This window comes from Salvia hispanica, chromosome 6, assembly GCF_029641045.1.
Source record: "Salvia hispanica isolate PSC_SH4W2 chromosome 6, Shi_PSC_v1, whole genome shotgun sequence".
Classification (NCBI taxonomy): Eukaryota; Viridiplantae; Streptophyta; class Magnoliopsida; order Lamiales; family Lamiaceae; genus Salvia; species Salvia hispanica.
In genome coordinates this window covers 29,054,823-29,082,108 of record NC_142697.1, presented here as the reverse complement: position 1 = coordinate 29,082,108, position 27,286 = coordinate 29,054,823, and the positions used below count along the sequence as shown (strand labels likewise).

At 35.8% G+C, this 27,286-nt stretch overlaps 6 protein-coding genes across 12 annotated transcripts; all 6 read left to right on the top strand.

Annotated features, from left to right (window-relative positions):
* Window positions 1-520: 520 nt before the first annotated feature.
* On the top strand, window positions 521-4,631 carry RH20 (DEA(D/H)-box RNA helicase family protein). Its single transcript, XM_048103442.2, has 10 exons — window positions 521-684; window positions 824-1,098; window positions 1,942-2,121; window positions 2,282-2,443; window positions 2,596-2,750; window positions 2,861-2,953; window positions 3,368-3,453; window positions 3,562-3,788; window positions 3,904-4,134; window positions 4,391-4,631. Exons 1-10 carry the CDS (start codon window positions 629-631, stop codon window positions 4,447-4,449), a joined length of 1,524 nt encoding a protein of 507 aa, XP_047959399.1. The 5' UTR covers window positions 521-628; the 3' UTR covers window positions 4,450-4,631.
* Window positions 4,632-5,010: 379 nt separating this feature from the next.
* On the top strand, window positions 5,011-6,668 carry LOC125204733 (uncharacterized). Its single transcript, XM_048103444.2, has 3 exons — window positions 5,011-5,167; window positions 5,288-5,419; window positions 6,273-6,668. Exons 1-3 carry the CDS (start codon window positions 5,122-5,124, stop codon window positions 6,407-6,409), a joined length of 315 nt encoding a protein of 104 aa, XP_047959401.1. The 5' UTR covers window positions 5,011-5,121; the 3' UTR covers window positions 6,410-6,668.
* Window positions 6,669-6,848: 180 nt separating this feature from the next.
* Window positions 6,849-9,812, top strand: LOC125204732 (uncharacterized). The gene is made up of 3 exons (XM_048103443.2): window positions 6,849-7,423; window positions 7,570-7,719; window positions 9,336-9,812. Exons 1-3 carry the CDS (start codon window positions 7,378-7,380, stop codon window positions 9,653-9,655), a joined length of 516 nt encoding a protein of 171 aa, XP_047959400.1. The 5' UTR covers window positions 6,849-7,377; the 3' UTR covers window positions 9,656-9,812.
* A 1,864-nt stretch (window positions 9,813-11,676) lies between these two features.
* Window positions 11,677-18,459, top strand: LOC125206037 (DNA double-strand break repair protein). 6 transcript variants are annotated; one of them, XR_007173885.1, is made up of 7 exons: window positions 11,677-11,800; window positions 12,847-13,387; window positions 13,480-13,619; window positions 14,085-14,164; window positions 14,254-14,343; window positions 16,054-16,135; window positions 17,568-18,459. XR_007173885.1 is itself a non-coding variant. In XM_048105312.1 (6 exons), the coding sequence occupies exons 2-5, from the start codon at window positions 12,858-12,860 to the stop codon at window positions 14,320-14,322; spliced, it is 819 nt and encodes a 272-aa protein (XP_047961269.1). In that variant the 5' UTR covers window positions 11,677-11,800; window positions 12,847-12,857; the 3' UTR covers window positions 14,323-14,343; window positions 17,568-18,459. The 6 variants fall into 6 exon arrangements, 2 of the variants coding, with proteins under 2 accessions (XP_047961269.1, XP_047961268.1); XR_007173880.1 differs by having other exon boundaries at window positions 14,254-14,408; XR_007173881.1 differs by lacking the exon at window positions 16,054-16,135 and having other exon boundaries at window positions 14,254-14,408.
* Window positions 18,460-19,735: 1,276 nt separating this feature from the next.
* LOC125199256 (thioredoxin-like 2, chloroplastic) lies at window positions 19,736-22,648 on the top strand. Of its 2 annotated transcripts, none has more exons than XM_089060801.1 (4): window positions 19,736-20,055; window positions 20,834-21,016; window positions 22,003-22,167; window positions 22,325-22,455. In XM_089060801.1, the coding sequence occupies exons 1-4, from the start codon at window positions 19,879-19,881 to the stop codon at window positions 22,352-22,354; spliced, it is 555 nt and encodes a 184-aa protein (XP_088916927.1). In that variant the 5' UTR covers window positions 19,736-19,878; the 3' UTR covers window positions 22,355-22,455. The 2 variants fall into 2 exon arrangements, with proteins under 2 accessions (XP_088916927.1, XP_088916926.1); XM_089060800.1 differs by having other exon boundaries at window positions 19,767-20,055; window positions 22,342-22,648.
* Window positions 22,649-26,045: 3,397 nt separating this feature from the next.
* Window positions 26,046-26,922, top strand: LOC125200471 (PRA1 family protein F2-like). Its single transcript, XM_048098112.2, has one exon. It carries the CDS (start codon window positions 26,145-26,147, stop codon window positions 26,697-26,699), a length of 555 nt encoding a protein of 184 aa, XP_047954069.1. The 5' UTR covers window positions 26,046-26,144; the 3' UTR covers window positions 26,700-26,922.
* Window positions 26,923-27,286: the final 364 nt, after the last annotated feature.

The following is a 27,286-nucleotide window of genomic DNA, read 5'->3' as shown; positions in this document are numbered from 1 at the left end:
AAATAGTTTTTTTTTTTTATTCTTTTGTAAATAGTAGTATTATATTTTTCTTTATTTGTATGTCTTATTCTATTTCATCCACACATCTCCTCTTTTGTTATTTCTTTTATTTTATACTACAATCATATCAAGTATTAAAATACATCTACTAAAATATGAAATGTTCATTGAGAGTGGGTTGAGAGAAGTACAATTGTACAAATATTTTTTTGTTGTTGTTTATAATATTACAAATACTTATTTTAATTAGTTCTTATCTGTAAACATATTTTTATACGTATTTACTCTATATTCTTTATTTTAAGTTAATAATATCTTCATTATTTAAATTTTTTTTGTCATGTGCCATGCACATGTATGCACACGCGTTAATACTAGTTAACAAGTTAAAATGCACATTTTCAGATTTTCTCATAATTAAAGAAAGGTCTGGGGTGCGAATGAAAATATATGTATCTCTTGGGACTTAATCCGAAACTCCTTAGTTTCCAATAGCTGCGAGAATTTGAGAAATCCACACTCACTACATTTCTGTCTTCTCATTTCCCAATTCCCAAATTTTGCTCGCTCAAACCCTAATTTCAATTTTCGCAAATCTCACCTGAAGACCTCAAGCTACACGCGTACCATGAGCCGCTACGACAGCCGCTCCGCCGACCCAGGCTCTTACCGTGAGCGCCGCGGGTAATCATATGTTTTTGGTGTTTTTGCTTAATTCAATCCATACGCATTTGCTCGATATAATTATCAGCTTATTTCCAGCTGAATTGAGAAGACGAAGTTAATAGCGTATTTATCGTATTTTCTCTGTGTGTAATTTTAGGGATTCGGGGTTTGGTTATAAGAAAGAACACGACAGCAGTTATCGGTCCTCGTCTTCGTCGAAGAGAGACTCCGATGGCGGGGCGGAGACTGCGCCGCGGAAGTCGGAGTTGGATGGACTGACGCCGTTCGAGAAGAATTTTTATGTGGAGACTCAGTCTATTGCCGCCATGTCGGAGAGTGACGTGGAGGAGTATAGGCGGCGACGGGAGATTACCGTTGAAGGGAAGGATGTGCCGAAGCCTGTTAAGAGCTTTAACGATGTCGGTTTTCCAGGTAGCGAGCTATTTTCTGTTATTTTTATGGGAGCCACGCAGTTGATAATATGTCGTGCTAGGTTAGTATGTTTTGTTGGTCTGGCGCCATATGCGGTCTAGAGACACTTTAGTGTTTTAAATTCAATTTATTTGTATTGATACTCTTGCCACGTTTGGGAGCTATATACCTATCGTGGCCGGTTTTGGGGATGTTCAGAGCAAAATTCTGATAAACGTACTTATATGTATATGCGACCACGCTTCTGTATTTGTTTTTCGGATCTAGATCAAGTGAGTTTTGAGTAATTTTTAGATGAGTAGGAAAAATTGTGTTTGGTCTTGCAAATTTGTGATTGTACTAATTGAATCACGTTTACCTTAGAATGTTGTACGGAGTATGTTATTCCCTTAACTAGATTGAAGTGCTATTTTATGATCTATGATATAAGGTATCTTGGCAGATAAATATGTTTAGTGCATAGCTCCAGTATTATTTTTTCCATCAAAATGGCGGCGTGCTGTGGTGCTGCTGAAAATCCTGAAGACAGACAAGGCAATTGTAGTTGTGCTGCCTAGGTGGAGGACTTACTTGGCCTCCTGTAAAGAATGAAATCATTAATCATTTAGGGTTGAAGTTAGTGGCCTTTGTTCAGCTTGCTATGGTCGACTTCTCTCGGATAGTTTGACAACTAGAATAGCTACATATAATTGTTCTTTCATGCATGATGTAGTATGACATCTTTCTCTCAGTTTCTGGAATTCCTTAAGGAAATCTTATAGGCTTGTGGTAGGCTAATCCCAGTTATTATTGCTCACAGTTGTCCTCCCTTCATAGATTGAGCCATTTGTTTTTGTGAAACAGAATATGTTCTACAAGAAATTGAAAAGGCTGGATTTACTGAACCTACACCTATTCAAGCTCAAGGGTGGCCTATGGCTCTGAAGGGACGGGATCTTATTGGTATTGCAGAAACAGGGTCCGGGAAGACACTTGCTTATCTCTTACCTGCTATCGTTCACGTTAATGCACAGCCATTCTTAGGTATTGATGATATTTTGTTCATTAATTACATTGGATTGCAGTAACCAACTTCATGTGGCACATATGTGGATATATGTACTCATCTATCTTGTAGTTTTCAATTATTTTAGTTGCTCATTGGTTGATAGACATGTTCTGTGAATTTGTGTTTCTTTGCTAGCTCCGGGAGATGGTCCAATAGTTTTAGTTTTAGCTCCAACTCGCGAGCTTGCTGTTCAAATACAACAAGAAGCTACTAAATTTGGTGCATCTTCAAAGATTAAGAATACATGCATATACGGAGGGGTACCTAAGGGACCCCAAGTTCGTGATCTCCAGAAAGGTAGGTGGTGATAAGCTCAAGGTGACTTTACTACTGTATCGTGATGTTCATGGATCGGGTATTCCCTTCTGCTTCTTCCTTTTCATTTTAACTCTGTTATAGTATGAAATTCCATAATCAGTATCCCTATTCCTGGTTTAATGTCCTTATAGGTGTCGAAGTTGTCATTGCTACACCTGGAAGGCTAATTGATATGTTGGAATCTCACCATACAAATTTGCGAAGGGTGACTTATCTTGTGTTGGATGAGGCAGATCGTATGTTAGACATGGGGTTTGAGCCTCAGATTAGAAAAATTGTTGATCAGGTTTGTTCAGTTATGATGTAATGGTCAACTATAATAGTACGGGCATGATGACACACTAATATATTTGAATTTGTGATTAAGGCGTTCTAAGTTTTGATTTGTTTGTGCAGATCCGCCCAGATCGTCAGACTTTGTACTGGAGTGCCACATGGCCAAAGGAGGTCGAGCAACTTGCTAGGAGGTCCCTTTTTAATCCATATAAAGTAAGAGCTCTTCTATATGCTTTATGTAATAAAGTTGCAGCTCAAACTTGGAACTATTGTGTGGCAGAGTCTTATTACGTCACTTATAAATCCTAATCTAATCTTCTGAGAGTTTGAGTAGTTTATAAGTTAGGCTTGTATAACGCTGCATGGATTAACCTTCTCTTATATTTCAACATCACATAATAACCAGAATTTATAGTAGTCTGAAGGCTGGCACTGAATTGACAACATAACGACTGCTTTATAGGATCAGAATGAAAGTACAATTTTTTTAAGCAGTGTTTAATTGGATAGATCTTGAATTCAGCATTCCTTATTAGAGGCAGTGTTCAACTATTCAAGTTACGAGTTCATAATATTTTAATTGTATTTCTTCGTTCTTATCTTATGCTTGGTGATATATGGTAACAGGTAATTATTGGGTCACCAGATTTGAAAGCCAACCATGCAATTCGCCAGCATGTTGATATTGTATCAGAAAGTCAAAAATATAACAAGTATGGTCAAGTCTACATTCCCTTTATCATTTTAATGTTTGAAATTCAAGCCTAAGGATTTCTTACAGATACTTGTGCTGGTTAACTCTAACTGTATCACAACCTCAGATTAGTGAAACTGCTGGAGGACATCATGGATGGTAGCCGCATTTTGATTTTTATGGACACTAAAAAAGGGTGTGATCAGACTACTAGACAACTCCGCATGGATGGTTGGCCCGCACTATCTATTCACGGAGATAAAAGTCAAGCAGAGAGAGATTGGGTTCTGTCAGAATTCAGGGCCGGGAAGAGTCCCATAATGACTGCTACAGATGTTGCAGCTCGTGGTCTAGGTAAATCTCGGACCATCTAGAGCACATTTTGTTCTGTTCCAAATCTATTTATAAGAAAAATGTTCCATATGGGAAGAATTGTTGCATGGTTCCTGAGTCACCTTGAAATATACAGATGTCAAGGATGTGAAATACGTGATCAATTATGACTTTCCTGGATCTCTAGAGGATTACGTTCATCGTATTGGTAGAACCGGAAGGGCTGGTGCTAAAGGTACTGCATACACTTTCTTCACTGCTGCTAATGCCAGATTTGCGAAGGACCTCATTAATATTCTGGAAGAGGCTGGACAGAAAGTCAGTCCTGAACTGGTCTCCATGGGACGTGGTGCACCTCCTCCACCAGGTTCGCTTCATCTCTTCCAAATAATGATTTATATGCGATCTGTTTTCTCTTCTCAAAGCATGTGCCATTATAGTTTAGTTGGAGATTTAAAACTTTAGCTTTCCATCTGGTGAGTAGGATTGTAGGAGTACGTGATAGTTCCACAGTAGGAAAGTCCTTGCTAGTTTTCTTGAACTTCGAATTGCATAGTTTCTTTATTCAACGGTGATTATAAGCTCTACTTAAGAGTCCTAATTATTACCCCTTGTGATGATAGCATATGGTGGTTCTCGAGATCGTGGAAGGGGATATGGCGGAGGGCGCTCTTGGAACTGAAGTATGGCGTTGCTTCTAAAAGGTTTCTTCGGGAGAAAGTGGAGCAATCTGTCCTCCTGTAACATTGATCAGAAGTTATTCGTGTAGAAACAAAACTTGTTTTAAATTCATGATAGTATAATGTATATTTGGATAATCTCGTATCTACATTTGAGCAATTGAGTTTTTCACTATTTGGGATAGGTTGGTTGTTTCATAACTCTCAGATCCATGCTTTGAATCCTTGATTTTCACTATCAAGCAAAATCTTTTAATTTCTGCGGTTGCATGAACTTTGTGTAGGTGATCGCGACTTATGAAAATCATGTTGCCATGGTCACGACATAATAAGGTTAAATCCATTGTGACTTGATAAGGTTGACTTTGACATGAGCAACTCCGAGTAGACATATGTTCCCTTTGTTCTACTGTAGTATAGGCGTTTCGTTTTCAATACTTTAAGATTAAATGACTAACACCTGAGTGCATTTATAATAAGAATCAAAATCATTATTTAATAAACATAAAAATAGGAGTATTAATGCAACTAGTCACATGAATCGAACATATATAACAATACAAACACGATTTTTATGCTTGTTTGTGGCTCCTTGGAACGACGTCGTTAGCATGGCCAAAACCCTCCCCCAAAACCCCCTTAGATTTCTGCATAGATCTCCGTGAAGAAGAAGAATGGGTGGTGAAGGCCCTCTGCTCTTTGCCGGCAAACCGAAAAAATGTATACATGGGAGAAAATCCTTCTGTTTTTTTGATTTCTAATCGTACGAGTTAATGATGGGGATTGTATTTTGGTGCTTTATTCTGATAGACCTTATTTTCATTTCCTGATTCGTGATAGCGAAGCTGAAGGCATCTGTGGCTCATCCCCCTCCACCTCCGCCTCGTCAACCACAACGTCCGAAGGGGTTCTTCCGCAGCCGCTATAGGGTTATCGTTCCACTCTTGCTGGCCCTCAATTTCTCCATCGGAGGTTTTCCCCTAATTCATTTATCTAATTTTCTTATGTGTGTGTCGATTTGAGACCTAAGCCTTACCCAAGCGCTTTGGGTTGATCTTTGTGATATGTGGCGTTTTAATTGTGTGCATCAGTAGGTATGATCATGTGAAATTAGGTATTCCTGAGATTTCGAGAATGTAAAGCCTCATCGAGATGTAGGAAGATAATTCTGTGTGGAATGTGTATTGTAGTGGACTAGTGGTGTCACCTTAATCTGTGTGAATGTTATGAATAAAGGTTGCTTCGAAAGCTACATTCAACAATTGATGGCGGATTAGGATATACAGCAATGCGTGTTTTAAGACTATAGTGATCGGTTGGATCACTGAAGATTATGAGTGTAGCTGCTTAGGATCACCTCACATCTTCTTCAGAGATGCAAACCTTGAGTTCATAGATCGACAACTTTTGTTTTAAATATTTCACCCATGTTTCATGCATATTTGTCGATTTATTTTGTAAATTTATATTCTGTACTCTTGTTCCCTTGGTTAGCATTTGAAATTTGAAAACTTGTAGTTTTCTCTGGTGAATGGCTCATCCGAGTCGCTATTTGGCCCCAAACTGTTAGGAGGGACACGTCCATGGCCTATGATTATGCATCTCCATTACAACCTTTAATGATACGAACCGACCTACTGATATGTATCCTTGGATTATCATAGGATAAAGCCTTTTTGGATGCAGTGAGCACCTAATGTATGATAGTATATGTCAGCATTGTATCTCTGCTTATATATTTGGGCTATGAAGAACCATATCCTAACTTACTTTATGCGAAGCAAGTTACTATACTGCCCAGATAACTGGACTGAATTTTGTGCAGCCTATGTTCTTGTGAAGACTACATTAAGAGATAGGAGAATTTCAGAGGAGAAAGTGGCTGAAGGACTTACTAGTTCTAGATCAGAGGAGAAAGTGCCTGAAGAAATTACTGGTTCTAGATCGACATCCACAGCGTAAAAGCTAGAGGTGAATAAGAAATTGAAGAAGCCTAGACCCTTGAGAGGCTGAAGGGAAATTGCATAGATGAGGAGAAAGCTCTGAAACAGTTACAGTCAAAGACATTTCCCTCCACAACTTTCTGATAAGTTTCTTACTTATGAAGATCATTGAGTAGTTCTTCTATTCACTAAAAATCCCATTGGTGATGTTTAGAATCAGAATTTAGAATCAATATTTCTATTTTGAAATGAAGCTTTGTTGTGTTGGTATTGCTTTAGTTCAGATGTGGAAAACTGTGGTTAAAATTGATAGTATTTCAATTTTTTGGGGGGTAATTTACAGTTAATGCATTTTCCTTATCTCCTTGATTTATCATTGTTGGTGTCATATCAGGAAACATTAATTTATGCAATATATTGAAATGATAGTAAGATGGGAGTAATATTTAAAGTCATAAAAATCATAATTGAATGGTCAATGGAATTATTGGTGATAAACTGATAAGTGATAATGTTATCACTGTGGAAAAAATGGATAATTCATTTTATGTGCTGGTGAAGAACATTAAAATTGACATCCATTTTCTGTTCATAATCAAATATTCTTGTAAACAATAAGTTAAATCTAAAACTGAGCCTGTCTAGTTATTAAAATTCACTTTCAACTTAATAATTTTTTTTCCGATAATTCACTAATTTATAAATGAAAACCCATGATTATATGAAGATATTAGTACTTTATTTATTTTTAAAGTTCTCTGAATAATAATGCCGATTATCAATATTATTTTAATAATAATAATAATAATAATAATAATAATAATAATAATAGAATTGTAGACAGCAAACGACGTCGTGGCGATGTGGAAAGCCACCCCAAAACCCACGGACTGAGAAAAAGAATAATAAGAGCGAGAGACTTCACCTGAGACAGAAGGGAAAACAAGCAAAAGGGGAAAAACTTGGAGAAGAAGAATAAGATCAACAATGAGCGAAGAAGGCCCAAAGCTCTTCACCAACAAACCTAAAAAATGTATGTATTCACAATATTAACAGTGATATCTTCTATCTCTACTCTTTTCGTTTTAATTTGTGACCTGATGGTTGGCAATTTTAATCAGCTGGCGTCGATTTGTTCTGATTACTAATAGTAATATCGTATTCCTTTTGCTTGTGTAGCTCAGTTGAAGGCATCTGGAACGACATCCTCGTCGTCAGCGGGAGCCACCGCTCCTCCGCCACCACCGCCGACGCCGCCGGTTAAGGAGACTTTCCAGCGATTTAAGTTCTATAAGACGATTGCGTTGGTTCTCAGTTTAACTGTTGGAGGTTCTGATATATTTATTTATCATCTCAATTTCTGCTGATTTTTTGTTTATTTTGGCTTTGTATCATCGTCTGAATGGTTGTGCTATTCGTATTTGATCGATTTCTGATTATTGTTCTTTGCGGGAGAATGAATTTATGCGTGTTTTAGATTGCGGTATATTCTAAGTCTGCAACGTGATGTTAGTTTAGAGAATGCTTTCATTTCTTCTTTATCAGATGCATATAACGTAGCTGTACTACTTCAATTTGTGTATGGTTTGTGTGCTTTGATTGATGACATCTTTTTGATTGATGAATTTAGAGAATGAATTTATGCGTGTTTTTGATTGATGACATCTTTTTACTTATTTGATCCATATAATGTATGAGGAATGTAGTGGACTGTGGATTAAAATCAGCATTATTTGCAAGGAGTGGGGATGAACTGCATTGCTTAAGTTTTTTATGGATTTTTTGCTTTTGTGGTGATCTTTGAACTTTAAGAACTAGATAAAAATGATTTTGACGCCGTATTTGTGGAGAAATAATCTTGATTTTCTTGTCATAGTAGGATAGTCTGTACAAGATTTGATGGTGAAACTGATGTCCGTATTGAAGTTGTTAATTGTCATTTTTTTCCCTCAACGAACTAGATAGAAATGACTTTGAAGCTGTATCCGTGCATAAATATTCCTGAATTTCTTGTCATAATAGGATAGTCTGTACAAGATTTGATGGTGAAACTGAAGCCACATTAAAATTGTTAATCGCCATTTTTTGCTTCAATGCACTAGTTGTTAGCGGTGGTTCTCAGCCCTAGGATAGGAGATGTTCTCTCTCATGTAGTATCATGAACTGCAGTTGCAGTATATGTAGTAAGCATGGTTTTTATACTGACTGTCTCATCCTCCAAATTTACAACAACTATCATCGCTTTCTTTTAGGAGCACAATTATCTGCAATTAGTTTGGCATATTTTGCATAAAAATGATACCAATATTATGGAAAGACAACAATTTTCAATTCAACTTGTGTATGCACTAACTGGCTTTGATGTTTCTCTCAAATTTATAGAGAAGGAATTTGCTATCTTACTATCTTTAGAGTGTTTGGTCCTCTTTTTGATGTAATAGGAGTATAAAATTTAACTCAGTCTGCCAATTGTGATACGCTGATAGTGCTTAGCTGCTTTATCTTTTCCAACAGTCTTTCTTTTGACTGCTGAGTAGGTCTTACCTTTTGCTGTACTTGTGTAGCTATATGTTTCAGTTGTGAAAAGTGAGGAAATGCTAGTTGCAATTGCACTCGCGTCGCTTTTTAGAAGATGTAACACTTAGGTTCATCAATTTGTGGACCATCTTGACATACTTCCCTTCTTATACGAACCTGTCTATCTCTACTTAACAATAGCTCAGCTTTCCCAATTCCATTTCATTTTGAGAACATTGAGTGTGAGTTGTTGTGTCTTCGAATTATAACAGGATATCTATGTTGAGTAAAATAAGAACTAAATATTATTGCATCTTGCATATCTATGTAACCTATGTATATCGTTCCATCTCCCGTTTCATATCCTTCAGACGCTTTGGCAATTTTACCTATCTACCAGATTGTTCTGACCTAGAAACGTCGTGCAGCTTATGCTTTCGCAAGGACTGTGTTGAAAGTAGGACCGCAAGAGAAGAAAGCTGAGGATCCTACAATTTCTACATCATCGTCTTCAACCTCTGCCACTGCGACTGCGACTACTATCACCGAACAGCCTGCTTCCTCACCTGCTGTAGAGCCCATCCAACGACCACCAATCCCGGAGGAACAGCAGCGTGAGCTATACAAATGGATGCTAGAAGAGAAGAGGAAAGCGAAGCCCAGAGACGCGGAAGAGAAAAAGCGCATTGATGAGGAGAAAGCCATTCTAAAACAGTTAATCCGAGCCAAGTCCCTCCCCAAAATCTGACAAATTTCTGCATCAAGGAATGCTTAATCAGTTCCTTCTAAACCAAAAACTCACAGGAAATACCTGCAGTTTGAGAAGAAAATTGTTGTGGTTAGCATAGTCAAGACTTAAAAAACATTTCTCAATGAAATTTGAATGTGAATGCTTTGTTTGATGATGATTTCTTGTTATCAAATGATCCATATTGTATACTCCCTCTGTTCCAGGATAATGATGTGTTTCTTGTCGGCACAGGAATTAGGAAAAATACTATCAAATGTTTGATGATTCATATTGTATACCCCCTCTGATCAAGGATAATGAAGTGTTTCTTGTCAGCACGGGGAATTGGGAAAAATATCAAATGTTTGGTGTATTAAGTAAGTAGAGAATAAAGTAAAAACGATACTCCCTTCGTTTCTGATTAAGAGTCACACTTTTCCATTTTAGTCTGTCCCAAATTATGAGTCACACTTCATTTTTACAATAAATAGTACTAAGTAGATCTCACATTCCACTAACTCAATTCACTCATATTTTATTATAAGAGTGAACTACAAAATTGGCCTCTACATATAACAAGTCGAACGCTAGAGGTACCCATGTTTAAAAAAATGCATTGTAAGCCTCTACGTATGGGTATAATATCATTTTAGACCCTTTTTCACTATTTTGAGTCTTTTATACCCTTTTCTCCTCACTTTTAACATAAATGTGATTCCAAGGATGTTTTAGTATTTCTCATGTTTACTACTATGTACTATGTTTATTTTATATTAAAATATTATTTTTATTTAATCCATAAATATTGTAAATATAATTAGATTGATAAATTAAAATACTTATCAATAGTTATCACTAGAATGATTTATGTTTTTATTTTAGTTAAACTAAATAGAAGATGGATTGTCAAAATATTAGGATTTATGTTTAATATTTTAATTAAACATCTTCTATTTAATTTTAATACTAACCTAATTGAGAAATTAGGATTTATTTTACCTCTTTTCAATAGTAATCATAAGAATGTAAACTAAAATAAAAACATAAATCATTCTTATAATAACTATTGATAAGTATTTAATTTATCAATCGAATTAAATTTACAATATTTATAGATTAAATGAATAATATTTGAATATAAAATAAACATAGTATACATAGTAATAAAAATGAGAAAGACTAAAACATCCTTGGAATTACATTTAGGTTAAAAGTGTGGGGAAAAAGGGTATAAAAGACTCAAAATAGTGAAAAAGGGCCTGAAATGATATAATACTCATACGTAGAGGCTTACAATGCATTTTTTTAAACACAGTACCTCTAGCGTTCGAATTGTCATACGTAGAGGTCAATTTTGTAGTTCACTCTTATTATAAAACCAATATAAAAAAATGGGTTCAACGTTCCACTAACTTTTTCAACCAACTTTTCTTTACATTTCTTAAAATTCGTGTCCGGTCAAAGTGTGACTCTTAATCAGGGACAGAGGAAAGTAATAAAGTAGATAGTTAAATATAAAATAAAGTATGAGAGTGAAAATTGAAAAGAGAGTAAAGATGAGAGATAATTAAAGTAAAAGATTTTGAATGTGTTAATTTTTTAGAAGAAAAGAAATTACTCTATTATTAAACATGTTGGATCATCACAATTCACACAAGGAAAATGACTATATTAACATGGAAACACAGAGTAATATTAAAACACAAAATTTCAATTTTTCTGAATTGTCTCATTTCCTTACAAAATGCTCGGTGAACTCAAAATTATTTTTTCATCTGAGTAAAAATAAAAATAAAGAATAAATTTGAAATAAAAAATATTTATTATAATGAAATGACATCTCACATATCAAATTCTTTTTATATTGATGATATATTTTCCAGCCCAATTACATAAATTCAGCAGAAAAATAGATATGGGTCTTGGCATAGATTGGGCCCATACTAATTAATCTCACGATCAAATTAAGTAAATTATTATTATTAAAAATTTAAAATACTGTAAAGTGGAATCCCTTCAAACGCAGTCGTTTTGCTGAACAACAAAACCAGCTCAGCTCCTGGTAAAAATTTGTTCCATCAAATTGAGTTTTTCTTCAAACCCTACCGCTGTTTGTTTTTATAGCTGAGTTTTTGAGTTTTTTGTTTCCTCTCCCGTTTTAAGGTAAGAAAGTTCATTGATTTTATTGTTTTAATTAAAACAAAAATTCATATAGGTTTTGAAATTTGTTGTTTAATACTTTTATGTTTTAGCTCTATTTTTGTGTGTATAATTATTTATGTTGAATGAGCTGCTCGATGATTACTGTTTGGAGAATTCGTTTGACTGGAACAGCTTTTAGATTGTATAATTCATGTGATCGTGGGTGGATTGGGTGGGATGGCGGTATTTGATTGTTGTCTGATGTTGTTAGTTCATGTATTTTTTTATGTTATAGTAATTTGTTAAGGGTGATTCGATGCCCACAATCTCTTGTTTAAAGGATAAACGTGTGAATTTTATCATTGGGGTTCATTATACCGTAGATTGATTTGATCACACTTACTTTTTCAATCTGATATTTAGATGATGTGTACTTGTTTTGCACGTGTTTATAGTTAAATTTTCTGGACTCATCTAAGGAAATTAAATACGGCGATTCGTTGAGTTGGAAGTGCCGGTATGTAAATTAAAGGCGGGAAATTAGATTCAGGTGATTCGCTTAGTTGGAAGTGGCGGTATGTAAATTAAAGGTGGAAAATTAAATACATGTGATTCGTTGTTGAAAATGGCGGTATATAAATTAAAGGTGGGAATTAAATACAGGTGATTTGTGAGTTAGAAGTGGCGGTATATGAATTAAAGGAGGGTTTGGCGTATAGCCGTACACGTGTTCATCTTACTGTATAAGTTCGCGGATTTGTGTTCCATTTCGGTCCTTATTAAGTTCCTGGATTTTCATTTTATATCAAGGCATTATTTCACACGGAGCATATTTATGTGCATTAAATTGGTCCTTATTAAGGAATGGAAATTTTCTATTTGGATAGAAAATGTTTGTTGTTCCTTCACGTGAGCTAAGTGTAAACACTCTAAAGGCTCCCTATTGAGTGCGTTTACCTAGTAGATTTTATCAAACTAAAGAAGTTCATACTATGAAAAACTTTCTATTAGTGAAGTTTTCCTTACTGTTTCAGAGTTATAATTTCTTCATTTTCCTTGTTTTAAAGTTATAGTTTAGATGGCGGGAAGAAACCGAGTTCCTCATGAAGTTTTTGGCCACCGGCGCGGCTATCCAGCAGAGGAGCATATCCCTCGAGGCCCTTTAATCCGGCCTATACCTCCTCATCCTGCTCTATTAGAGGAAGAACTTGAAATTCGACATCTTGAGCTTCGGAGGCTACTAGATGAAAATCGAAGACTGGTTGAGGACAGAATTGCTTTGGAGCGAGATTTAAATTCTGCGAGGGAAGAGTTCCGTCGCATGAATCTAGGCATTAATGATATGCGCGCTGAACAAGACCTCCAATCTAGGGAGCTTATCGAAAGGGTTCTGAAGTTGGATGCTGACCTTCGGGCTACTGAGCCTTTAAAAATTGAGGCTGCAAAACTTCGTGATGAGATTCATAGACTGAATGCCATTAGGCAGGATCTAACGGGGCAAATTCAGGGTCTCTCTCAAGAACTTGCTAAGTTTCGGGCTGAAAACCAGAAAATTCCTGGTTTAAAGAATGAGATTGACGGACTGCATCAGGAACTTGTGCGAGCTAGGTTTGCCATTGCTACCACTTTTTATCTGAAATTCTTGCACTGTGTAGAAGCTAGGGCTACTTCTGATTAAGTTTATGTCTTCTCACATACAGAACTGCTGTCGATTTTGAAAAGAATGCACATATTGAGCTGGTGGAACAGAGGCAGGCAATGGAGAAGAACATGGTCGGCATGGCTCGTGAAGTTGAGAAGCTGCGTGCTGAGCTTGCAAATGCTAGAGCATGGAATGCAGGTTGATACTTTCTTCTTTCATTTCACTAAAGGTTCTTCAGTAAATGCATTAAAGTCCTAATTCTAGTATATTCTCCATCTCCTTTATTTACTTAGTGGTAACCATGTAGGGAGTGTTGACTTGTGAAGAATTCCTCCTTGCCTTCTTCCCTTTTTCTGTTGGTCTTGGTACATTTCAGCAGTTCATAATAGAAAATGGGCGCATCTTTTTAGCTTGCATAGTGACCAAGTTAGTGGTCACAGAAGCTAAACATATATGCTACGGTTCTCTTAGATTGTGGCTCTAGTCTTGTTTTACTGACTGTAACTTATAATTGTTGATAAATTTTACTAGAGATAAGTATCTGTTTGTGTGCGTGTAAGTATACTGACTGGCATTAGGTTTTATTAGTTGTTACTAATTGTGTCCCTCTGAGGCCTTATCTATTATTTTAACTCTGTTGTATATAATTGCTACTTTGCTTAGGTGGGGCCTATGGAATGAAGTACAAAAACCCTGATGCCAATTTTCCTGCCCCTTATGACGACGCATATGGGATTCGCCAGGTGTGGATGCAACTAAACAGGAACTTCAATAATTTAAATTATATCTTTAAGTTATCACGTCGTTAACTTTTTAATGTTTGTTACACAAGGGTCCTTCATATGGTTCCAGTTCTGCTTCCTGGGGAGGCCATGAAAAACCAAGGATGAATCGCCGTTGATGATATGTGGAGGATTAATGTGTAAGAGCGTCCCTTGCAAGCATTGTTACTGCCCTATAGAGTACAGGGCAAAAAACTGTGACTTTGTGCGTATCATACCCTGTAGTTTAATGCTTATATTACTTGTCATCTTTAAATATCTGTATAGAAGAGTGGGGCTTCTATCTTGACTTTTCCTTTGACTATAATCAGGACTCAGTAGCATGTTTGGCGCTATCTTCACTATCTTCATTCTTCTTTATATTTTTTCTGTTACTCTGCCACCGTGGTTTCTACTTCTGATTGTTTCATATTCAAAACATCCTTGGAGTTGGTTGTTAAGATTTGGATAAATGTGGCGCTGTTTAGGTGTTAGAGCTTGAGTTGCTGTATTGAAGGATTACATGGGTTTGGAGAAATATTTATTCTTTTAATGGTGAATTTGGTCATCATTGTCAAAAAATTGAAATTAGTTTTTGAATTGCTCTCGCAGAAGTTGTTGATGACTGTGTTCTACAGGTTTAATTAGTTGTGATTGTGTGATGTCTTATTTCTATGAATTAGCTGATTCAGATTAGAATCAGATAGATCTCTCTTTGACAGGGAATAGTTATTGAATTAGTAAACATTGTGGTGCTGCTTGAATTATCTCAGCAAGTATCATTTAAAACTTATATTGTAATTTCTGCTTCAAATGGATCTGATTGAGGTCAAATTTCTGTTTGAGTTTTTGAGGATTGGTTTGCTATTTCTCGCAACTTATCTTCTTTTACTTCGATAAGGTTGCCAGAGAGAACAACTATCTTTTGATCATCTGTGGAGGAATCTCTTAGCTGGTGTATAATTTCCTATGCCTAGAAATGTACCGATGAAGTATGAACTAAGTTATTCTTTACACCCTCTGACTTCTGAGTGAACTATCAATGAGTGGGATGCAGTGGAAGACTGGAAGACTATTAGATTGTACACCCTCTGTCTGCCATTAGGAGTCCCAATTTGCCATCGATTAGGAGTCTCGGTTCACTTTACTATAAATTGTATGTAGGTCCCACATTCCACTAACTCATTACACTCACTTTGATTATAAAACTAATAGTATAGAAATGGGACCTACAATCCACTATCTTTTCTCACCCACTCTCCTTTATATTTCTTAAAACCCGCGCCGAACTCAATTCGGACTCCTAATTGCTGACTGAGGGACTGTCATCTTTTCACCTGAGCTTGTTGCCGGATGTTGACGATTTGCTAAGGATGTGACAACACTGCAATGAAACTTGGAAAGTTTAGCTGTGTCTGTTGATTTTACTAGGAACGGGAAACTCTGCCAGTGTATGTTTTTTAGTCAATAGGAGTATCTTGTTTGCAACTTCTACTTGATTTCTTAGTTATGTAGACCAGTCTTATTTTTAGGAATGATTAGAAAGTTTTTCATTAGAATTTGAGAAGTGTTAAACAAAAATTTCCTAAGCCATCTCTATGTGATTTCTTGGTGGAATTAGAGTATTAAAAATAAACAAACTCAATATACATTCTTCTAAGGCTCACTTTGGATCTGCATTTTGTCACTATATATCCTATTATGTTCGGATTAGCAATCAAAAGTTTGTCGTGCTCTCCCGCCTAATTGACATGATGTGGGTTATAGTATCCTCTCAGATGAGAAAACCTCTATATGGTTCCCTGGTGATATATTTATCTAGCAAAGTAGTTATCTCAAGTCCTCAGTGAGCAAGCTCCTCTATGCATCAGAATGGTTCAGCAAGGATGGAAAAACTGATGGTGATGAGCGGCTGAATGATGAAAGCTGAGTACTACGTCCTCCACCTTTTGGGTATTGCCTCTCCTGATTAGTTTGCAATTTATATGTATTTTTGTGTTCAGGTGCTTTAAGATGTGAGTACACCCTCCCTCCCCCTAAAATCATTCTTATGCTTTATTGCTCTTGTTCTGCAACTGCCTTGACCAATGACAAGTTGTGTCTTTGAGTCTAGTGTCACTTCTTGCTTAAAACTGTACCTTATGCTGAATATAATCTGATAGAGGAGAGAAAATCAGATGTACAATGAGAGCCATGCTATGCAAAGTTTGTGGTTAGTTTACCTCCATTCATTATTATCAAAATTAGATACATGGGTGAGGTGATGCACATCAGCAGTCTTGAAATGGAAGGAGGTTACCCATGATAATGGCACTTAGAAAGTGCTTTCTTATGCATAAGAATGTTCACTTTGGCTCCGGATATAGTGACAATGAGAAGATGAGACATGTGAGGGAAGAAATTTTTGTTTGAGCTTCTCACTTTAGGCATTGTGATAAGCAACCTTACCTGCATCTGTGGCTGGTTGGTGTTGTAGTTAGGTAGTAATTCTGAGGTGTACAGACTACAGAGTGGACTGGCATTTTTTGGAAATTTGAATGACCTAGAGTTTTTCCAGCATCTTATTTGGGTTCTAGAGGAATATTACGCAGTTTGACTGTGATAGTATCTGTATTAATATGAACTGGATCAGGGAATCGGGAATCACTACCCCACGTATAAGCCAGTAATCAGTTTTACCTGCCAAGGATCTTCTATTTGGAAATGAGTTTGACCATTATGCAAATGGATTGACAATCGTCTCTCAGCATGCTCTTAATATATAGTCGCAAGATTGACTAGTTTAGTTTTCATCCATGTCATCATTATCAATATAGGATAAGTTGAATGGTACAGTTAGATCTCTCAGTTGATCACAGGTTTGGTTAAAATAGCATTGTTTGGTAGCTACTGTGAGCATGTTGTCATATTCTGTGATGACAAAGGATATCGTAGTCAAGAAGTCCCGACTTTATATAGCTTATGGTCTTCAATAGTTTGTGCCAGTGCTCTATCTGGGTTGAAAGCTGCTACATTGGCGATTGAAAACTGATGATGAAGCTCATAATATCTCTTAGACAGTTGTATGAGAATGAGTAAGCCGTGATGGAACCAGGTAGAAGCTTGTTCAGTCGTGCTCCTTCGTACGGAAGAGAGAGAGAGAGAGGAGCTTTCTAGTTTTATGCAATTGGATTCTGTATAATATCTTATAGGAGACTCTTAGTGATGCTGTATTGTGTGAGACTATAAATATCTCAGTTGGACATCTTCATGTAATGTTTCTATTTTCTATAGTTCCTTATGCTTCCTCATGAATTATCTGTTTCTCTAGTGTAGACTGTGTAATCTCTTATTTTTCTTTTCTTCTTCATAAGATTTGTTTTAATGGCTTCTGGGTTTCTTGCAGATGAGGAGTCATTGCTGCTTCTACAAAAAACTCTCCAGCATGTGTGGTAAGGGTATCAGGTAAAGGTAGTTCTCTCCTCGTTCCAAAATTTATGTCTGCAAATGCTCTACTCCATGATTTAGAAATCAGTTTTGAGTTTGGTACCCAGGTAAAAAAATCCCCCACGTCATTAAAAAAAAATAAGCTTTACGTGCAACTATTTTGTTTTCTCGTTTATTATCACTTGAGGGGCTGGATCATGCATAGTTTGAGTTTGCTGGGGAAATGCTTTGGGAGATAGGTTTAATGCAAGTAAACAGCGTAATAATCATAATAGTGTACATCAGTTATGGTCCTCGCGATTATAGTAGTGAATTAAATTATAGCCTTTTTTCTAGGAAGTGCACTCGGATCGAATTATATTTCTTCAGTCGTCAAAGTTTTTTCTTCTGTTCTGTCTTTTGTTGTGATTTCTTTTACTGGTCAAGGTTTTATGCTTGTATTAACGTGCCGCTTCTAGCCGTCTAATCTATTCAATACTCGTACTAGCCTTAAGCTCTGTCCAAATCAACATTTTGCTATTCCTCTCAAATATTTGGAGGCTTAACTCTTCATGGATCAGTATCTTGCTTGAACAGTTACAGTTTTCTTGGATTGTCTCAATATCTAGATTCTAAATGATGATATCTTGTTATTTTCTTCTTTTTTTTTTCATTGTCTCTGAGACATGATTGATCATTTGATACTTTCTGACTGCGATCACAGAACTAGATAAGCGACGCTCTTGCCCTTCTGGGTAGAAGCTTTTCGGTCAATACACAGCCACTAGATTAGCTTATGTAAGAATAAAATTATCTGTATGTGTAACGTGGGGATGGTTTCTCTGTTTTGATATGATTCATATTGTTCTCAAGCTCTTAGTTTTGTTTAATTCTCCATTTTCTTAACTGTACATGATCGGAAGGCATTCCATTGGCTTTGTAGTTTTTTTATCAAATTATTTGTGATGGAATTATCAGTTTCTGTATAAATCGAATGTGTATGGTGCACTATTTGGTAGCATAGCCTTGAACTGCGATATATTTTTTATTTGTTCTTTTCATTTTTAAATTTTTTATAAATTTGAAATCGGTAAGTAATGGGTCCAAGAAAAAATTAACAGGTGTAATATTATTTGTTGCAATGGAAATGACTACATTTTGTCCAACTGCTCCAAAATTAGTCTAGAAAATGAAATCTCAATTGAGGTACCTCGAGATTACATTTTGTAGGCATTATTTTGGAATTTTAATGAGTCAAATTTTGTGGTTACAATTACACGTACGCCAATCAAAGTTCGGATGATTTTTAAAATGGTGAATTTAACGAAAAATCACAATTTGGAAATGTGATTTTTTACTACTACATATTGAAGAAACAAAAGTATCTCAAAATTCGTAGTACTCGTATTCTTGATTAGGTAGGACACAAGGAAAAATAATACTACTACTATAAACAGTAGCCCATATATAGGATGAAGTGAATCGTGTCACGGTACGTACTCTCTCCGTCCCATAAAAATTGAGTCGTATTCCATTTTAGTCTGTTCCAACAAAGTTGAGTTATTTTCTTTTTTAACAAAAGACAAAACATCTAATCACTCTTACTTTATTCCATCATTTACTTTACTCTCTCTTATCTTTCCTAATTTTTTCATCTCTCCTATTTATTTAATATAAATTCTTAATCTCCATGTCCAAAAGTCTTGTCTCAACTTTTATGGGACGGAAGGAGTATTATTTTGCAATTTAGACTTGAACACTTGATAATTACTAGTATTATAATATTCAAAATATGTATGGATTGTCAAGTTATCAAAAGGTACGACCATTTAATTTACTGTCGAAAACTTTCAATAAAAATATAGAGTGGTCACAACTCTAATGTTCGATCTAACTATTAAATTATACAAATTGATTCATTATTTTTAAGAAATGAAAGAGGAGTTGATTAAAAAAATTAGTGAAATAGTAAAATAATGATTTAGTGGATTGCGTGTGCGGGGTTCTATTTAAAAAAAAAACTTTAAAATTGTAAATATTTTGTAAAATGGATCATTATTTTGTTAAAAAAAAAGAAGAGAAAATTGCAGCTGCATTTGATTATAGTTTGACTGTACAATTTGGCGTTTTCCTGTTTGCGTAGGATCTGATATAAACAAAGCCCACATTTATATCCCTTTCACTATGCTTACTCAAAACTTATTTTTTATTTATATCATAGCAATCCAAAATTTTCATTTACGAAACAATTCTGGAAAATTGTCAGGAAAGAGAAAGATTGAGTATTCAATATGCTGGCAAAATCTGTTGTCCCACAAAATTGCTATGATATATCACAAATTTCTCTTGTTTCAAGTCGGATTTATTGTCTCCAGCTTGCGGGGGAATGCAAACCAAGTTCAAGAAATTGCGGATTTTCATATTTGGTGGCTGCTAAACCTAAAAAAAGTGGAATATTCTTGTTAAAGGTTAAAAAGATTCCATCTTTTTCTCGATGGCCGAGTCTTTTGCCCACTTTTAGATGTTAACCCTTCCCCCTGTTTTAGGAAGTGTTAAATGTTAAAGAGTGTGTTATAGTTGAGTTATGTTAGATTGTGATTCTGTGAATCTTTTTGCTTTATATATTGGGATAGAGTTTCTAGATTAAATTTTGTAGGTTTCCTTGAAAAAAAGTGAGCTTGATGAATTCAATTTGTGTGTGTGTGTGTGTGGGGGGGGAATGAAAAGGGTGGCTTTACCTTGAAATTTTGCTATTTCCTAGTTATGGAAGCAGTCAACCTTGCAGAAATCAATTGGAAAGTTCATATACAAAAGGGTCAATTTGTGTATTGGTAGAATCATGGAATGAAAAGGATGGCTTTACTTTGAAATTTTGTCACTATTTGCTAGATATGGAAGCAATCAACTTTGCAGGAATTTGGATAGAGTTTATACATTAAATTTTATAGTTTTACATGAAAAAGAATGAGCTTGATGAATTCAATTTGTGTGTGTGTGTGTGAGAGAGAGAGAGTCTCAGTGTAGTGATGGTATTGGTAGGATCATGGAATGAAAAGGATGACTTTACCTTGAAATTTTGTTATTTGGTAGCTATGGAAGAAATCAGCTTTGCAGGATTGTGTCTTGTGTTATTAACCTTTTACAGTAAGAAATCGAATGTCTCTTTAGATTTGGTCTTCTTCGTAGCATCATTTGTAAGGCTGTGCTTTCTCCCTCTCTGGCTAATGCCTCATGAGGAATTAACAGGCACATGCTGCTGCTGCTGAAACTAATCAGCCGGAATGGTGGGAAAAGAATGCTGGCCCGAATATGATTGACATTAAATCAACACAGGAATTTGTAGACGCGCTGAGTCAGGCTGGAGATAGATTGGTCATAGTTGAATTCTTTGGTGCGTGGTGTGCTTCTTGTCGAGCTCTATTTCCCAAAGTAAGTGCCTTGTTTTCACTTGCTGATTTTCGTTGTGCTTCCCTGCATTTAGCATTTTGTCTACTTGGTGATTGCAGTGATATATCTAACGTTAAGTCAGATTAGTGTTCATCTGTATAGTAATCACATAAATAGCCGGTCATATGTATCATTGGTAAGAAATTTCACAGTAACTCTAGATTCAATCTTCTTAGCATTTTTGTGGAACCGAACATCTTGATTGTGAATCTGTGATAGAGTTGTGGTTTGTCCGAATAACGAGGATTAGTCTATGCTCTCAAAAACAAACGGGATCTGTTCAAGTAGCAAACTTCATTTCAAGATCCCTTTTTTATGTCCAAATTACCTCTGCAGGGGCATTTATTTTCTCAGCTTTTGATGCTTCGATTGTTGAGATAGTTTACTCATGTTTTAGTTACCTCTGTAGTGACATACGCTCTCATATAGGTCACCATTGGATTTCTTATTGATTGTGAATCTGTGATAGAGTTGTGCCGGAATAGTGATGGTTAGTTTATGCTCTCGAATAAGTGGGATGTCTTCAAGTAGCAAACATCATTTCAAAATCCCTTTTTGCATCCCAAATTACCTCTGCAGTGACCTATATTTTCTCAGATTTGATTCTTCGATCTGTAGTGACTTATGCTGTCATAGATCGTCGTTGGATTTCTTTTCACGCTACCTCTAGATTCAATCTTCTTAGCATTTTAGCATTTCTGTAGAACTTCTTGTCTTGAATCTGTGATTGAGTTTTATGCTCTCAAATAAATGGGATCTCTTCAAGTAGAAAACTTCATTTCAAGATCCATTTTCTCGTCCAAAATTACCTCTGCAGCGACCTATATTATGATGCTTCGATTGTTGAGATAGTTTAGTTTACCTTTCCAGTGAGACCTATGCTGTCATATAGGTACAAAGTTACGTTTTCTATGCGAACGAACAAATATCAAGAAGTTGCTACATCCGCTGATGTCCTTTGCGTTTAGATCTGCAGGTTTGCCGAGCAACACCCAGAAATCATTTTCCTAAAGGTGAACTTTGATGAGAACAAGCCCTTATGCAAAAGCCTAAACATAAAGGTTCTTCCGTATTTCCACTTCTACAAGGGAGCTGATGGCTTGGTCGACTCGTTCTCATGCTCCCTTGCCAAGGTAAGACCTCACACAATCCTCATTCTATTCGAACACTAGCTACTTATCTTATGTTACCAAATGAACGTTTGTCGATTTACACTGAGTTATTTGAAACTGTTGCTTGATCCCTTTTGCCTACATTAGTCGATTTGGACATCGAATGATGCCTACTTAGCCTGTAATCTTATGCAGCTCCAGAAACTGAAGGATGCCATCGCGACTCATAACAAAGCTCGACATAGCAATAGCACCCCGGATTCTAATGGTGGCGTTGGTGATAGCGTGGATGTATCTGCATCTCGCGATGACATGCAATCGTGACCCGAATTCGAGTTTATAGCTTTCTAATTTTTCCAATCTGTGCAAGTTTGTACATAGCTCTTTGTAAAAGTAACTGAATATATGCTTTGGTCATCCAAATTTCCAGTCTCTTTGGCTATAATCTGATTGCTTCTTGTTTTCCTTAGTAAATGACTTAATATAGACCTCATTATTTTCATCTCGAGGTTTTTATTTTAATCTTATTTTTCCATTTTGATCCGTCTACGAAGCTTAGTCAATTTTCATTTTCCATAACTTGACTTGTATGTGATGGAATATGAGTTTGATTCAAGATCTTATGGACCATTTTTTTTGTCCAACTTTAGATTTAGACTTGTGGTTTATTATATATATAAAAAACTAAACATAGGCAACTATTTTAAATTTCTCGTTTATTTCTAGATTATGTTAAAGTTGGAAAATGATCAATCTCACTGACATTCACGCCTATAAATCTTTCCTTTCACAATCGTTGTCTTTAATTCATTAACTTGCAAATCACACAAACATAAAATCTAGCAGATAAGATCTACAAAATGGTCTCTTTCTTGCTAGACTAAAAAAACTAATTCTCGTATAAATAATTTCTGAATTTAAGTAATTTCTGAATTTTAGATATAACTCTATGTTACTCTTGCTATATATCAAGAGAGAATTGATCGTTCTCTAAACTTAATTTCACACATCTCTTCTTTAATTTTCAAAAGCAACTATCAAAATCAAAAGGAGAGATGACTTGGAAAGAGGCGCTCAGACTCTCACTCACTTTAAACGCTCAGCAGATCAATTCTCTATATCAAGAATTGTAATCTCCAAAATTATCTCTTTAGAAAGGTACTCCATTCGTCTTATAATAATTGTATTGTGTTCTTTTTCAAAGTATAAAGAAATTAGTAGGTCATTTCCTCTCGACTATTAATCCATTTATTTTTTCTTATTATTTTCTTTTCACTTTTTTATTTTATTATCTTTATTTAATTTATTAAACATCACTTTATAAAGTCTTTCACCACATTTTCACCACATAATAGATGAATTATTCTTTTATACGTATTAGAGCACTCCCAATGGCGTCGGCGAAAACTCGGCGACTTTTCGCCGAAAATCGCCGAGTTTTCGCCGACCAATGAAAGGAATTCGGCGAAAAATCGGCGATTTTTCTCCCGATTTAACGCCATCCGGCGATTCATCGCCGAAAAATCGCCGAATCATCGCCGCCCACTGTGGGCGCGATTCGGCGATAATTCGACGTTTTTTTATTTTTAACGGCTAAATTTGTAAAAATGAAATGTTGAGTTAGGGAGAAATAAGGGAGAAATAAGGGAGAAACCATTGGAGCAGTTGGCTAAAAGTTGGCTAAAAACTGGGGATAAATTATGGTGCTGATGTGGCGCTGATGTGGCAGAAATAAGGGAGAAATAAGGGAGTTTTAAGGGAACCCATTGGGAATGCTCTTAATGATAATCCATTTGTCCATTATCAATAATCTTGATAATAGACGATACGAGTTTTCAATTAAAATTGATAAATTATAAGAGGAATAGAATAAAAAAATACTCGCAGAGAATTTGATCTGTCTAATTAACTAAAGAATGTAAATAAATATTCGATTACAATTTGAAATAAGAAACGGATTTATTAATTGTGGATGTAGGAGGATTTATATAGATTTAATATTAACTACTAGTGCTATATTGATTCTATATAGTTCACAAATTTTGTCGATCTGAAATATACCAATCAAATTTCTTATAATCATTGGCCAATTTAAAATGTTGTAGTCTTGTAGACACGTGACAACAGACTTTACTAGAGGCCCCCGCAATAATAGTTATTTCACTGAAAGTTAGTATTTGTATTTTATTTAAAATTGTGAAGTATTTGTGATAATATAGATTAGTAGATGAAACAAGCCACGTGGCATCATGCGAGTAGTGGCCCACTATGATGAGTGTGGTCTTATCCACATTTGAGACCAACAAGAAAAGGCCCAAAAGCCCATGATCCATGTGAGGGGGTTAGTTGGAAATGTGTGTCTACTTTATACAACAAAACTTTCTATATTATGTAGAGATTGGTTATTTATTTTCAAGTTTCTATATTTTAGCTTTTGTTTTTTTTCAAACTCAACATTTTTTGGGGTTACTCTTTTGTTTGGATATTTTCATGAGCTTCTTTGAAAGATAAAATACTCCATCTAAGTAATAGTTTTTCAAATCTTTCTAATGTTTTATTTCACAGCAATGACAGATTCAGGTGGAGTCGACTATTCAAAGTTAACTGAGTCCACCGTCGACAAACTCCATTTAATTCAACAAGCGGAGTTGGTGGCACCAATCTTATGTTGCGACAACTATGCTCTAACTCATTGGCTTGGAGTTCATTTTTGTTTCGTCCATCATCAATTTCTAACATCGGCAATCCCACGAGTTCTACATTTCAATGCAATGGTATCTGATTTCGCGAACTCATTTCTTAGATTTGTCATTATTTGATAGAGTTGACAACTTTCAATTTTAGGAACTTTTAGAATTGAAATTTTGAAAGTATTCAAAAACAAAAACAATCAAATAAAAAAGGGAAAGCAAAACATTGTAGCAAATTCATAGTAATTGGCTGCGTTTGTAAAACCCATAATAAACTCATTTAGTAAGGAAGTGGGACCCAAATACAAATTACTGGTAATCAAGAATCCAAAATATTGTTGTGCCTCCAAGAAAGCAAAACTACTGGTGCACACATAACACATTCATTGGTTAGATATTATCAATTTGTTTATTGATTTGATACTTATGTTTTATCAAAATAGTGTAACGATAAGTTGAGAAAACTTCCCATGACCAAATGGGGGGATAACAATGAAACCAATCCCAAACTTTTATTGCCACATTATATTATAGGAGTAATATACTTCCTCCATAAAAAAAAAGTGGAAAAGGTATAAAAAATGAAATTTTCCATTTTTATAAATTAGACTATTTTTTGTGAACATTCTAAAATGATAAAATATGACTATATTATTTTTTTGGAAGAGAATATTTACAAGATTCTACCAACCTGGTCTACACACAATTTAAATTATTTATATCTGATTAGTATCAAATATAATTCCATTTATTTATGCAAACACAGCCTTCATCGTCAACTCCTTTTTCTTCACCTTTTCAATATTGAAGCTTATTAATTCAATTCTATATGTACAACAAAATACGAGTATGTGCTAGAATTTTCTTGATCACACCAATTCAAGTTTCACAACAAGGAGGTTTGATTTTTTTATTTGATCTTATAAGTTTTTTTTTTATATTATCCACTAAAATTAGTCTTTATTTATTTATAATAATTTTATTTCTCAAACGTAGTAAGATTTACTTTTCATTGGTAATATATTTATTTTATGTTTTTTCATTTATTTGTTGGTACATAATTAAGACTATATTTTGTAGATGGTAGTAGTATTAATTTTATCCCCCACATCATTCTCATTTCCCACCACTTTATGACGATGAAGTCGGCACATATAAATAAAATATTTGAATGTGTAAATTAAACAAATATTATTAGAATATTTAATTCATGCTTCTTCATATATACACCCCTTTTCCAATTTTCCCCCTTTTCTTAAAAAACCCCTCACCGCCCAATCACAATTCCCCATCGCCGTCGCCGGAGAAATGACGAACTACGGCACAATTCCGACCTCCTCCTCCCCTACCAACGTCAGCCGCGAGTACATCTCCCGCGCCAAGGCGCGCTTCCAGGAAGGCCTCGCCACGCGCCGCCCCTGGCGCGAGATCGCCGACATCCACAGCTTCTCCCTGCCGCGCTCCTTCTCCGAGGCGGTGGCGCGCGTGAAGACGAATCTAGCCTACTTCAGCGTGAACTACGCCATCGTCGCGCTCGCGATCGTGTTCCTCAGCCTCCTCTGGCACCCGATCTCGCTCATCGTCTTCCTCGCGATGCTGGCGGTGTGGCTCTTCCTCTACTTCCTCCGCGACGAGCCGCTCGTGGTCTTCGGCCGCCTCGTCAGCGACAAAATCGTGCTGATCGTGCTCGGAGTCCTCACGATCTTCGTCCTCCTCCTCACCGACGCCACGACGGAGATCCTGAGCTCGCTTCTCGTGGCGGTGGTGGTGGTGCTGGTCCACGCCGCCGTGAGGAGGACCGACAATTTGTACCCCGATGAGGAATCCGCGGGTCTGCTGAGGTCAGCCAGTCCGTCTTCTTAATTTTTTTTAATCCGATTCGGTTCGTGTTTGTTTATCCTCTTCCATCCTCTCTGTTTCTGGTGAATTGAAAACCTCATTTAGTCGTATTGATTATCTGCTGTTTGTTGTTGACTTTCTGGATTTTTTTGTTATTCTGTTGTATGTTTGAGATGTATTTATTCAGCAATAACTCTCTTGTTTTATTTCTCTTAATTAATTAATGGGTTTGAGTTCAAAATTTAAATTCTCTCCGATTTGAATTTAGTGAGTTCATACTTCAAAGACTCACATGGGATGAGCTCTTGATTCAAAGAATTAAGAAACTATGCTCTCGTTGCGATGCTAATGTTTAGTTACAATCATTGAATTATTAATACGAGTTTAAATAAAAGTATAAGTGGATAAAAAATTTGATTTTCTAGTGTATTATATTGAAGAAAAAGTAAATAAATTGATATATACTTTACTTGAAAGTAGGTAGAAAGAGAAAATTTTCGTAGAGACCGGGAGAGTGTTTGGTTTGCAAGATTGTATCTGAGATTAAATTTGTAGTGTGTTTGATTCATTAGATTGATTCTCACAACTCAATCCTAGATGGATAATCATGG